The sequence below is a fragment of the Echiichthys vipera genome, assembly GCF_963691815.1.
Source record: "Echiichthys vipera genome assembly, chromosome: 7".
NCBI lineage: Eukaryota > Metazoa > Chordata > Actinopteri > Perciformes > Trachinidae > Echiichthys > Echiichthys vipera.
This window is the reverse complement of record NC_139832.1, coordinates 8642008-8655946: the sequence shown is the minus strand read 5'-3', so window position 1 is coordinate 8655946 and position 13939 is coordinate 8642008. Positions and strand designations below refer to the sequence as shown.

The following is a 13939-nucleotide window of genomic DNA, read 5'->3' as shown; positions in this document are numbered from 1 at the left end:
AATTAACTGTTACTGTGGAAATCTCGACTTAAAAGCCCAATACACATGAATGTCAAAAGTGTTGTAATTTGTACTAGCATGAATGACGTAATGGATATCTGAAATTATTATTCTGACCAGTAAGCGTTCAGTTTGGACTAGGAGAAATGCTATTATAGATATCTATAATGTAATTACGGATGGGAGTGTGTTAACAGCGCTTGACAGTCAATACAATGCTGTGATCATTTCCAAGTCCTTATTTAAATATAATGGTTTTCTGATTAGTTTTTATTTTGTGTGTCACTGGTCAAATGGTGCTTAAAGATGAAGTGTTTGCTTTTCTATTACGTCTATATCTATGATGAAATCACCACAGGCAGGCTGAAAGACTCACTAGGCCAAAGTTGTGTTTCCTCTCAGGCACAACAAAATGTTCTGTAATGCTGTTTTTGAGGATTATAAATGTGAATAATGTGTGTAATTGTTTCATTATAAATATCTCGGTTCCTTCCTGTTTTTGTTTTTCAAGAACATGGTTTTGTGATGCTGTTTTTGAGGGTTATCAATGTATTTCTTTGTTTCCTTCTTTACTTAAATCTTGGTTTCTATATTTTATTTGAGGTATGTAGATTTAAGAGTCACTATTTACCATCTTGAGTTTACACTGTGATATGTTTATAATTATTATTTGATGATGACTGAATAAGCAACCAACTAAACTAAACTAAACTGTGGCCAAGAATGATATGAATCATAAATATTAATAGTTCATGAGCTATTTTAGCCTCTTATTCCACACTTGATTTTTAGTAAATATCTATTAATTGGTGAAGAAATAACAAAACCAGTAGAGTCAGTACGAGGATAATACACCAACACGACAGTATTTGAAGGTTATAGTTCAGTCTTTTGTTGAAACTGTTTCAGAGAAAGATATACACTCACCGGCCACTTAATTAGGGTGCTCGTGTCCAACTACTCGTTAACGCAAATTTCTCATCAGCCAATCACATGGCAGCAACTAATTGCATTAAGGCATGTAGACACGGTGAAGACGATGTGCTGCAGTTCAAACCGAGCGTCAGAACGAGGAAGAAGTGACTTTGAACGTGGCGTGGTTGTTGGTGCCAGACGGGCTGTTCTGAGTATTTCAGAAACTGCTGATCTAATGGGATTTTCACGCACAACCATCTCTAGGGTTTACAGAGAGTGGTCCCAAAATGAGAAAATATCCAGTGAGCGGCAGTTCTGTGGGCGCAAATGTTGATGCTAGGGGTCAGAGGAGAATGGCCAGACTGGTTGGAGCTGATAGAAAAGCATCGTAACTCAAATAACCACTGGTTCCAACAGAGGAGAGCAGGAGAGCATCTGTGAACACACAACACCACCTACTTCCTAGCAGATAGGGAACAGAAGCAGAAGACCACACTGACACTTTATTAAGCACCAGGTATGCCTAATAAAGTGGCCAGTGCGTGTATTTGACTTTATTTGCATTGTAGTGAAAGGTTCAGTGATGTAAATGTGTTCCCTATGTCTTATCTTAACAACAGCCTTAACTAAGGTGCACCAAAGTTCAACAAAACAACAAAAACAAGATCCATTCAGGCTTTCACAATCCCCCACACCATAGTGTTTGTTGTTAACTCCCAGGCTCTGGACCTCCCTGCCCCCACACGTCTGACAATCCGACACCATCACAGCATTCAAAAACCAACCTCACAACTCACCTGTTCAAACCGGCTCACTGTCCTCTTCTCTACTGTCCTTTTATCTCTACTGTGTTACTGTTTTTACACGTCTGTCCGTCCTTCTCAGGTCTTATGTTTGCTTTGTCTTTTTTGATGTACTCGTCATGTTTTTACCTTTAGAGTATATCTATCTATGGACGTTGTTAGGTGACCTTATGTGTCTTGAAAGGCACCCCTAAATAAATGTATTAATATTTTTATTATTATAACAAATTACACATAGACTGGCGTCCTGTCCAGGGTGTACCCCGCCTCACGCTATCAGCTGGAATCGGCTCCAGCCCCCCGGCGACCCCGACAGGGACAAGCGGTTGAAGATGAATGAATGAAATAATATATAATGATAATAAAATAAAGGGGAATGGATCCAGATGAGATAGAATGAAACCAAATCAAGAAATGACCCCTAAATCTTCTTGAGAGCTGCAGGCGTATTTGCTATTGTATATTAATAACTGTATTGAATACTTCTTTATATTGTTATGCTGACACTTATTGCATGTCTGACAGTAAAGCACCAAAGGGGGCTCAGTTAACTCTATAAAGTCTCAAGTGTTTATCGCCCTGACCTCACAATCATGGAACGAACTCCTCATTGACAACAGGGCGGCAGAAACTCTACACATCTTTCATCACAGACTCAAAAGTCATGTGTTCAGACTCCAAAAAAACTTACAAATGTTTTTTTTAAAGGCTTTCTCTATCTCTTATTGTCTCTAAATGTAGCACTTGAAGTAGGCCCTGATCAGCTGATGAAGTGTACAAAATGAAAATGTAAAATGTTGTCTGTTTATTGAAGGGAATTGTGTTCTTGTTGCTGAAACTGACTTAAAAGATGATGGTGCATCCTCAAACGTTACATATTTGCCCCCACAGGCCACCTCCAATGGTCTCCACACTGTATTCTTGCCTCTTATTTTCTCAGGTTATTTATCATTTGGTTCATTTTGTCACAGTTCGGTTTTGCATCCCTTGTGAAAACATGCTTAAGATGTGTGAAAAAGTCCCTTTTTGCTGGATTTCCAAGTCACATGGACCTTGAAAGTCTCACATGACCTGGCTGATCATATGATGACCTCCTCAGGTCATGACACTCTGGCTTTTTGTCATACGATGACAACAACAAGTACCAAAATCCTTTCTTCAGCTGATGTTGTTAGACGTGTTCATCCAGCCACACATGGAGTTAAGAAGAGAGCCACTATTGTGACTCAAACCCAACGTCTGACCACGCTGCTGCTCGAGTGCAAACGAAGATCAAAAAAAGTAGATCACATCACTCCAGTCCTCAGGTCTTTGCACTGGCTTCCTGTTTGTCAAATAATTGATTTCAAAATACTCTTGTTAGTTTAAAAAGCATTGAACTGTTTGAAATACATTTTAGATCGTCTGTTTAGCTACAAACCATCCAGAGCTCTCAGATCCTCTGGTCCAGGTCTGCTCCGTGGCCCCAGAGTCAGAACTAAACATGGAGAGGCAGCGTTCAGTTTTTATGCTCCACAAATCTGGAATAAACTCCAGAAAACTGCAGGTCTGCTGCAACTCTTAGTTCTTTCAAATCAAAACTGAAGACTTTTCATTTTCCCGCTGCTTTTCATTGAATTCACTGCATGTACTTTATTTGAACTCCTCCTGATTTCTTATTGATTTTATTTAAATGTCATTTTATATGTGCTCTTATATGTGTTTCGCTCAAATGTTTTTAAATGTTCTGTGTGCACTTTGAATTGCCTTGCTGTTGAATTCTGCTATATAAATAAACTTGACTTGACCACACATGTAACAAATGTAAATATACCACTTGGCTTGATATTAAGCTGTAAATTGCCTGACATCTGGCGTTCACCAGCTCCTTTCCTTCTGAGCTGTCAGAGCTGTCACTTCTCATATTTACACGAGTGTGTAAATCTTTGTGTCTGTATACAGGACATGGCGGATTTGAAATGGTGTCACTCTCAGCCTCCAGTGCATAGACACAACAAAGGTCCTAATTAATGAAACTGTGACACAGAGTTACACTTTAGTTCAAGTCAGATCCATCATTTCATGCCAGACGTTGCCCACTGGGTAATACAACACAGTACTTTATGTGGCAGATTTAATTAGCATCATTCAGAATAACTTGTTTATCTTGTTGAATCTCTTCATGCATGAACAGATCATAATCATGCTTGTAGTCAAACTAATTACTTTGGATGATAAAGTATCAGGTGATGACCTCCGTGAGTAGATCACATGGATGAGCCACAGTTGTCAACTCATCTCCTGTTTCTCTCATTACTGTGTCACGGCTGCAGCTCATTATTCAGGAATGTCTTGCTGTCAGAGACGGTTCAGAGACTGGCTTTATCTGCTCCTCGCTGTCCGGTCTGTTGAGGAATTATTTGGAGAGGAAATGTTACATTTATTGAGGCTAATGTTATGTCTGCTGACAAGTGTAAACCTCTGGTTAACATTTCACCACCTGGTAAACGTGAAGTTTCAAGTCAGAAGGAATCTCGTGCAGGAACATTGTGGACTATGTCAAGTTGGTTGATGCGCCGTGGACAGCCGCCAGCAGAAACAGGCTAGGAGTGTAGTCGGGAAAACTATTTCATTGTAACAAGTATGTCTTGTTAGGCAGTGAGGGCCTTAAATGTTAAACATTAACACGATTGCATGTACAAAGCAAAAACACGTCTGCTGTGGAGAGTGTAGTGTAACGTTAACAGTGTAAACTGCAGGGAAACGACAGTGAAAAGACCAACAAAAGGATTTATTTGATCCGATCTTTTCACAATCATCATCTGCTCTGTGACAGTTACAGTCTATCGCAGGACACATAGAGACAACCATTCACACTCACATCTACGGGCAATTTAGAGTCATCAATTAGCCTAACACCTGCATGTCTTTGGAGGGAGGAAGCTGGTGAACCTGAGAAAACCCATGCAGACACTGGGAGAACATGCAAACTCCACACAGATTCGAACCAGGAACCCTCTTGCTATGAGGCGACAGTGCTCACCACCACATCACCGTGCCGCCCTAATAGCAATTATTAACTATGTTTATTTTCGCACAGTTTCTCACGGCATTGATCTGTTTAACCCCTTCAGTCCGTCCCAGTGAGCTTCAAATCCAGATTACCACATGTCAGCAAAAGCAGCCCCGGAGGATCTGGGGTAAAGGTTGAGTCTGGGTTTACAGTTGATCTAAAGGAGTCACTCCAACAACATGTTCCTCTCAAAGTAAACAGTTATTCATCATTTAAGCTGTACTGCAAATCTGGTGTGTATTTTGCAAGCAATTTATGTGTTTTGGCAGCTCGTCATGCATCTTCAAAGAATTGAATGGAGAGTGAGTTGCCTTAAGACAGTTAGAAAGTAAACACACTGCAGTTAGAAATGTTCTGTGACATTAAACACGTATGGCTTTGATTGTTATATTTCACATTAGTGTTGTATAATTAAAGAACACCTCCACACCATGTCAATCCTGGTGTTTAACAATATATAATGCATTTATGTCCAGTGTTGAGTTACTTTGTTTGATTGACTGTTGGATAAAACAAACAATTCAAAGGCATGAATTTATGATTATAATTATGATTAATTTCATTTTAATAGTTGTATTGTATGTATTGATTCCTGTATTTATGTATTTATTCCTGTATTTATTTATTTATGTATTTATTCCTGTATGTTTGTATTTATTTATACATTTATTTATTTATGTATGTATTCCTGTATTTATTTATTTATGTATTTATTCCTGTATTTATTTATTTATGTATTTATTCCTGTATGTTTGTATTTATTTATACATTTATTTATTTATGTATGTATTCCTGTATTTATTTATTTTTACATATATTTATTTATGTATTTATTCCTGTATTTATTTGTACATATATTTATTTATGTATGTATTCCTGTATTTATTTATTTATGTATTTATTCCTGTATTTATTTATTTATGTATGTATTCCTGTATGTTTGTATTTATTTATACATTTATTTATTTATGTATGTATTCCTGTATTTATTTGTACATATATTTATTTATGTATTTATTCCTGTATTTATTTGTACATATATTTATTTGTGTATTTATTCCTGTATTTATTTATTCTTACATATATTTATTTGTGTATTTATTCCTGTATTTATTCACACATTCATTCATTTACTTATTGAGGCTGTATCATGTTTATTCCTCTTTACATTGGGGGCATTTTTAACAAACATCTCCATGTGGCCCTTGAACGCATCATGAAGCCCCCCCTCCTCTGATTGGTCAGTTGAGGCCAGCTGGCTGTGACGCGACAGCAGCAGGTGAGGACGGTCGTTATTTCTTTATTGTGGTGTGATTACGGGAGCTCATGCCACTCCGTGTGGCTACACTGACGCGGGTCCAGGTCCAGGTCCAGGTCAGGGTCCAGGTCCAGGTCCAGGTCCAGGTCTCGTGAACCCTGTCGAGATGTCTTCGGCCGAACACGACGGAAGCTTCAGTCAACTCAACAAGTTTGAGAAACTGTCGTGGGGGCCCTCCTCCACCCGAGACTCAGGTCTGTAAACACAAACCCCTCTGCCCTGCGCGAACAAGCAGTCAGCGAAGCAAACAGTGAAGGAAAGGTTGATCTAGGAAAGAGTAGTCCTTGTTTACTTTGTCTGTGTGTGTGACACTCTGTCTGTCTGAGAGGCAGTGATGCGGTGAATCACCGCTAACGCTGCAGCACACAGGCCAAAGCTAACTTAGCTACCGTTGCTACGGAAGCCTGCAGAGAGAAGTGAGTGACCACCAGTGTTGTTTCATTTGCATGGGGCTTAAAATATGGGACAATGCTAACAACAGAGAGGTGTGTGTGTGTGTGTGTGTGTGTGTGTGTGTGTGTGTGTGTGTGTGTGTGTGTGTGTGTGTGTGTGTGTGTGTGTGTGTGTGTGTGTGTGTGTGTGTGTGTGTGTGTGTGTGTGTGTGTGTGTGTGTGTGTGTGTGTGTGTGTGTGTGTGTGTGTGTGTGTGTGTGTGTGTGTGTGTGTGAGTCAAACCCTGATGGTTATTGTTTGTTTTGTTGCGCGTAATAAAACTACAGGATACACAGGAAGTAAGAAAACCTCTAGTACTAGGTATTAAGTGGAGAAGGGGTAGGAATTAATAAGCTAATGCTTCTTCCTGCTCCTTTTCAAACATACAGAGGGTTTTAATAACTACTGCTTCAAGTGTAATATATTTTTCATTCATTTATTTGGATAATAATTATTAAATGGCATACTAGTAAACCAGAATCCATCATCATTATGCCAAATATTCATTTGCTGGGACAATAAACAAACTGTAAAGACATTTTTTTTAACCTTTTTTTCCTCTTAGTTACTGCACTTAGACTTAGTGGGGCAGTATGAGAGAAAGAGAGAAACGGCCTTCTCCACTAAAATATGTGCCAAGACAGAAATAACATTCTGCACAAGCGTTACCATGAGGCTAAATGAAGAGATGTGAATAAATAAAATAAAATTTGACTTGACTTCCATCCCCTGATGAGGATTTGTCTGCCGATCCTAATACTGGTTTGGAAATAAATTTTAACATGTTTGTCCTGTCAGAACTGAATGATCCTCAAAATGGTATCAAATGGTAGAATCTTACATATTTCAGTTTTGTCATTAGTCCGGCGCGTTAACTTTACACATTTCTGTCTCTGTCTTTTTTACCTCACAGGCTCCAAGAAGCGTGCGCGGTGGCTTCAGGCTCGGCGCATCTTCTCCCCGTCCTGCCCCAACCTGCGGATCCCCAACAGGTTTCTGACAGAAGGTGCTGAAATAAGCTCAGGCTGTTTCCCCTCAGAACACCTGTGTCACATAGACTGACTGTGGGACTCACAAGTGATCCCGCTCCTGTTAACTGCGTACTTTATACAGCTGCTAAACCAAATGCTGTGTCCTTCATGTGCAGTATTCTGTAGGTAAAGAGTATAGACCTACATTTGGTGAGCACAACATCATGATGCACGTTAACGTTAAAAGATGTTCTTTGGTTCCTGCATCAGCTCCGTTTTCTTTTCCTCCATCAGGAGCGTTCACGTTCTGACTTGATCCCGTTCCTCCCACAGGTCAATGCGTGCCCCCCGCCCGGAGCGGACACCGCTGTGTCGCCGACAGCACCAACCTGTATGTGTTTGGAGGCTACAACCCGGACTTTGAGGAGGCAGGGGGGTCGGAGAATGAAGACTACCCTCTTTTCAGGGAGCTTTGGCGGTTTCATTTTGCCACAGCCACCTGGCAGCAGGTCCGCACAGAGGGTTACATGCCCACAGAGCTGGCCTCTATGTCAGGTAAGGACTCATGTGCTGCTCTTATTTCTAATCAGAGTTGAACCTCTTGCATGTTTTTTCTTTTCTTTTTAGAGCCACCTACTGGTGTTACTTAAATGTACCTTGTGGAGGGACGATGGAGTGTCGCATTTTATGATGTATTTGCACGCAGGTGACGCAATACACATTCCTTCTGATGGCTTCACACATGTGCGAGGAAACACTGGTGTATCTTACCAGTGTATCTATCTATTTATGTATACTTTTAATCTTTATGTCAAACTGTCAGCTTATACAACGTCAAAAAGAAACATCAGAATCACGCGTGGACAGGTGAAGCATTGTGAAAATTAAAGGCAGCCAAACAGAAATATACAACAAAAACGAAACAAGTCTAAGGTAACATAAATAAATTAAGTAGAAATAATGATGGGACATTAAAGATATTGCCCACATTCATTGCTGTGATGCTTTTGTGAGAAAGAAATCGTGGAATTTGATGAGTAATAAGATTAGATTAATAAGGAAAACATGAATTAACGTCTTTGTCACTATAATCATAGGAACCAAATATACATATAACTATAAAATCAGTCTTTCCACAACTCGTGTGTAAATGTACACGCCCAAAATAAATGGGAGCAATTTTCAAGATGTCATACACAGAGTAATCTACGTCTTTTTAATAAGAAATGTTTCACATAAAACAGACACAGATCTGCAGCACGTCATCAGTAACTGACGTGAATTCAATCTGACGCTGTGGAACCAAAGATTTCTCATTTGAAAGCTTCGTGTCCTCCGTCCTCGCATCTCTTCCTCACGTCTCTCTCTCTCATCCTCGCTGGGAGGAGCTTAGGCGTGAGGAAGAGACATAACGTAATGAAAAGAACTACAGGTGTCACCAATGCACCAGGAAACACTGCGATGGGCAAACAAAGGCCGGGAAGAAGAAGAAGAATTGCTGATATTTGTAAACAATGCTGTTTTTAAAAACATTTTTATGAGGAAGCAAATGTATTAAACAATGTTGTTAAACCTCAAGGTCCACACAAAGAGTTTTGGTGAGTAACACTGAATGTCAACACAAGAAAAACTCAGCAGTGCAGCTTTAAGGAATTCTGTGTCGACACACTGCAAACAATCAGTTTGTTTACTTGCTCTCAGGTTTAGATTACAGTCACTTCTCTGCAGGAGCCTGATTTCTGCAGTGACTTAAAGACAAATATACACTATCTCAGTTTGGTCTGATGAGTGAATCCCATGGTCTTTTTCTGCACTTGCATAGTTGGCTCGGGGCAGCACGGTGAAGTCATCAAACAGCTTTTAAAACCACAAATGCTGCTCAAAATAACAGCAAACCTCTGCAGTAGCATGAGAAGAGTCCCTACACAAAAAATGAAGCACCAAGAATGAACCCAGAGTTTATTAAAGCAGTGTTTTGAAAGACTTGGCTACTGGCCCCGGTACCAGCTCCTCTCATAGTAAAGTCCATTCAAGTTGATTACCGAATGTAATCCGAAAAGAAGGAGCCCATTGGTGCTTTGTTTTCTGTGTAGGGACTCTTCTCATGCTGCTGCAGAGGTTTGGTGTTATTTTGAGCAGAATTAGTGGTTAAAAAAGACCTTTGAATGCCTTCACACCTACTGAGCTAATCAGTGTTAGCCACGTCCGGCTGTTAGCGACTCTACGGGATTTCTCTGTTAATAGTTCATACATGAAAGGAGCTGTCTCGACGGCTTATTTGATGTATGCAAGTGCCGAAAAAGACCATGGGAGGATTTTGCGCCGGAATTGCACTTTAAAGCCAAATGTACAGTGAAACTTTAGTTATCCAAAAAAAGAAAAAAAAAACACTTCATGAAACTTTATTTTTATTATGTTAACTGTGCGTTGTCTTCTTCAACTTGGGATCTCATTTCTACCTTTTTTAAAATGTGTGTTTTTGCCATCAACTGTTGATATTCACTGCCACCGTCTACAGACAGCAGAGAAATGTATCCCATCACATCACCCTTGTGCTAGTGGCATGCATTTGCATCATATACATGCTAATAGACATGGGGACCAATTCATCAGAACATTGCATCTACGTATGGTATCATTAGTGGTCCAGACTTCACACCTTTAATACTACTAATGTCTGTTTGAAGCTGCATCTCAAAGCTTCAGGAGTGAAAGCGTCCAGTATGTAGCTCTAAAACAACCTTATTAGAGGTTTTTAGAGCTGTAGTAGAGCTGACTGTCTTCATGTCCCTCTCTCGCTTGCTCTCAGCTGTTTTACACGGCAACAACCTGCTTGTATTCGGTGGCACTGGGATTCCCTTTGGTGAAAACAACGGAAACGACGTCCATGTTTGCAATGTTCAGTACAAACGATGGAACCTGCTCAACTGCAGAGGGAAGAAACCCAACAAGATCTACGGACAGGTAACGGTGGTTTAGATATGAAGTTGATGTCCTTAAATGTTCCATAATTTAATCATAACTCTTATTTATGACATGTAGGTGTGTATTCCACTAACGATGTATAATACTTCTCCATTTCCAGGCGATGGTCATCATAAATGGCTACCTCTATGTGTTTGGCGGAACAACAGGCTACCTTTACAGCACCGACCTGCACAGGCTGGACCTGACCACCAGGGAATGGACCCACCTCAAACCCAACAACGCGCCCTCAGATCTACCTGAGGAGAGGTCAGACAGCAGTGTGTGTGTGTGTGTGTGTTTTATTAATAGTGAATCCCCAGAATGTTGAATAAAACAAACTGAAACTGAGTGCATGATTTCACAGGTACAGACATGAACTCGCTCATGACGGACAGAGAATCTACATTTTAGGAGGCGGGACGTCCTGGACATCATATCCCCTGGAAAAGGTGAGAGGAACGAGCAGAAACTCTGCAGAAAAAGTTACTCCTTTATTCATAATACTGTATCCTGTAATACCGTTTGTCTTCTTTAGATTCACGCGTATAACTTGGAGACAAATTACTGGGAGGAAATCGCCACCAAACCCCATGAAAAAATAGGTTTGTGATCCCTGCTCTGGTTTTTTTTTTGCTGAATAAAGTATTTGAAGACCACGTATTGAACGTACTTTGTCATTATCCTGACAGGATATCCTGCTGCCCGCCGCTGTCACAGCTGTGTGCAGGTCAAAGATGGTAATTGGTTTTTCACACAGCATCATCTGGACACACCTGTCCGAAGCATTTGTTTTAACCATGCTGTTTCTCTCAGAGGTGTTTATATGCGGGGGATATAACGGAGAGCTGATCCTATCCGACCTGTGGAAGATCAACCTGCAGACTTTCCAGTGGACCAAGCTGCCTGCCGCCATGCCAGAACCCGCCTACTTTCACTGTGCTGCAGTCACTCCGGTAAGTAAACTATCACTCAGAGACACAGGTTTTATGTGCTGCTGCATTTAAAACCAAAACAACATAACTAAACATGGTAAATCAACAAAATAAAATAAAACAGCATTAAAAATAAAAAGGCAGATCAGTGCTCCGAGACAGTACGTGTGCAAACTGCATTCAAAAGGTCCTTAATCCTGCTTTTGAAATGCTGATGAGGGATTCCAGTTTGAAATTATCTTGTAGTTTATTCCAAGATAAAGGTGCTAAATATTTAAAAGCACTTTCACCAAACACAGTGTTGGTTCCAGTAACATTGAACATAATTATGCATCACTTCATCTTGATGCATGATTTCATCACGATAAATGATCGTATGGAGTTATCACCAGTCCCTAGTTTCAGCTCTAACTTCTGTTCCTCTCCTTCAGGCTGGCTGCATGTACGTTCACGGCGGCGTTGTCAACATGTCCGGGAACAGAAGGACGGGCTCTTTGTACAAAGTGTGGTTGGGGGTGCCCAGCCTGCTGGAACTGACCTGGGAGAAACTGCTGAAAACTTACCCTCACTTAGCTCAGCTGTCCACGCTTCAGCTGCTCAACATGGGACTGACGCACACACTAATTCAGCGGCTCAAATAGACGCACGCAGCAGAGAGACTGAAGGAAGCGGTACGTTTGGGAGCAGCACTGACAAAGACGAGGAAAGACTGATGTCAGAAAACTATGAAAAACTTTGAATGCCTTTTGAACTTTTACGTTAACGTGCGTGTTTTTTCCTTTTCTTTTTTTAAACGCCAAGTGCAAGTTTCTGTACGTGAACGTGTCAGATGCAAGTTTGCATGCACCGGTGTGGACACCAGAGTCACAGTGTCTTGTGCTTTGCTCTCGTCATTTCCGGTCCACTACATTGTGCATCCCCCAGGTTTTTTGTTTTGTTCTCGAAACATCACGGTCACAGGAACTTGCGGTGCACAAGCAGGAATAGTTGAATGTTCCAAAAACCACTTCTTGAAAGGCAAAATGTTGCTTTTGTCAGCGTCGTTTTAGATTCATGTAAGATCCGCTTCTTTCACTGTTGCTGAAGGGACGTGTTGCACATTTTCCATCTTTGACACGTGTCCAGTCAGCTGCCGCTCTGCCCACTGTGACACAGGTTAGACCAAAAACAACTTAAACGTTTATTGAGTTACTTAGAAACCAGCGATTCTCTGAAAATGGATCCACTGCTGATTAAGCATGGACATGTGAAACTGTGATAACTAAAAGCCCGATAAGGTCAATTATTTAAGGCATCATGCTCTCGCCCTAAGGGTTTCCCGATCGCACGCTGTCATTGAGCTGTGATCGCAACTGTACCGTTCTAATTTTAAAATGTTCCCCTCCCTGGTTACATTCGGCCTTGTGATCAGATGGAAAATTCCAAAAAGCGCTTCGGAGACATCTGTAACACGGCATCACTGTGAATCTTCGAGTGCCTCTTGAGTTTTTCTTTCTTAGTCAGAGAAGAGTTTTTACAGCTGCAGCTCCACGGTGATTCTCAAGCCTTTTGATTTCTGTATTCGGTGCCTTCTGATTTTCCAAAATGCCCCACGTATTGTTTACATCTTTGTAAACCAGGTTATTTTTAAAGATTTCGATTTGTTCATAACTCTGAACCACGCACAGGTGATTTACCCGCTGTTCTCCACTTGAGCCTTTTGTTGTTGTTTCTGCTCATGATTCATCAGGAGATGCCGCCCGCAGCTAAAAGGCGATTCATCAACGTAAACAGACTTTTTTTTTTTTTACCTATTTATTGTCATCACTCTGCTGCTGTTTTATTTCATGACGAAACTTTGAAAAGTAGCAGAACATGTAGCTACATTCCCTTTTTGATTGATTTCATTGTCATTTCAGTTCCTACTTTATGTCTAAACTCCATTTTTAACCTTTTATACTGAACATAGGCTGTATTTTTTAATTTTTTTTTTTAACTTTCACTCTTGTTTTTCCAGAGAATGTCGTGCTGGGGGGAAAATAAGTGGCATGGGAATGTTTTTTAACTAGCAACAAGGTGTGTAAGGCGAACTCAGGATGTGAACTACTGTGATCAGGCTCCGCAAACATTCACCATCGCCAGAATATCAACAGGCTCGGTCATTGTTGTGATTTATTTGTGCTGAGGCGACTTTGATGAAAACAAATCCTTTGCGGTTACTGCAGACTGTAAAACTTAAATACTGTTGTAACACCTTTTGCCTCTTTTTTTCCACCTATTTGGTCAACCTCTACCTTTCTTTTTTAATTTGAATATTAGCATTTTATCTCACATGTTAACTTTAACTGCCAGTACAATACTAAGCTAACTCATCTAAGTTATTGTGTCGTAGCGCCCGTTCTCAAATTCAGAACTCCACCCTGGTAACTTTCTGTTAAGCTTGACACGTTACGGCCTTAGTTACATCTTATTATGAAGCAACTGTGTACTCGGACAAATGTAATGTTAAACGTACTGCCTTGCTTAAGATTGAGATGTTTATATTTGCATCATTTTGGATGTTAATGGAAG

At 40.4% G+C, this 13939-nt stretch overlaps 1 protein-coding gene across 1 annotated transcript; it reads left to right on the top strand.

The window, feature by feature from the left end:
- The first annotated feature begins 6134 nt into the window (after positions 1–6134).
- On the top strand, positions 6135–13346 carry LOC310949193 (kelch domain-containing protein 10-like). Its single transcript, XM_083916548.1, has 10 exons — positions 6135–6282; positions 7433–7525; positions 7824–8045; positions 10300–10454; positions 10576–10724; positions 10822–10906; positions 10993–11059; positions 11147–11194; positions 11271–11410; positions 11821–13346. Exons 1-10 carry the CDS (start codon positions 6195–6197, stop codon positions 12028–12030), a joined length of 1257 nt encoding a protein of 418 aa, XP_083772674.1. The 5' UTR covers positions 6135–6194; the 3' UTR covers positions 12031–13346.
- The last annotated feature ends 593 nt before the right edge of the window (positions 13347–13939 follow it).

Bases quoted from the DNA above. Each gene is read 5' to 3' on its own strand.
- LOC310949193 (XM_083916548.1), top strand. From the start codon at position 6,195: ATGTCTTCGGCCGAACACGACGGAAGCTTCAGTCAACTCAACAAGTTT. The intron at 7,526-7,823 runs GTGCTGAAATAA...TTCCTCCCACAG, and splicing joins CAACAGGTTTCTGACAGAAG to GTCAATGCGTGCCCCCCGCC. The intron at 10,907-10,992 runs GTGAGAGGAACG...TGTCTTCTTTAG, and splicing joins CATCATATCCCCTGGAAAAG to ATTCACGCGTATAACTTGGA.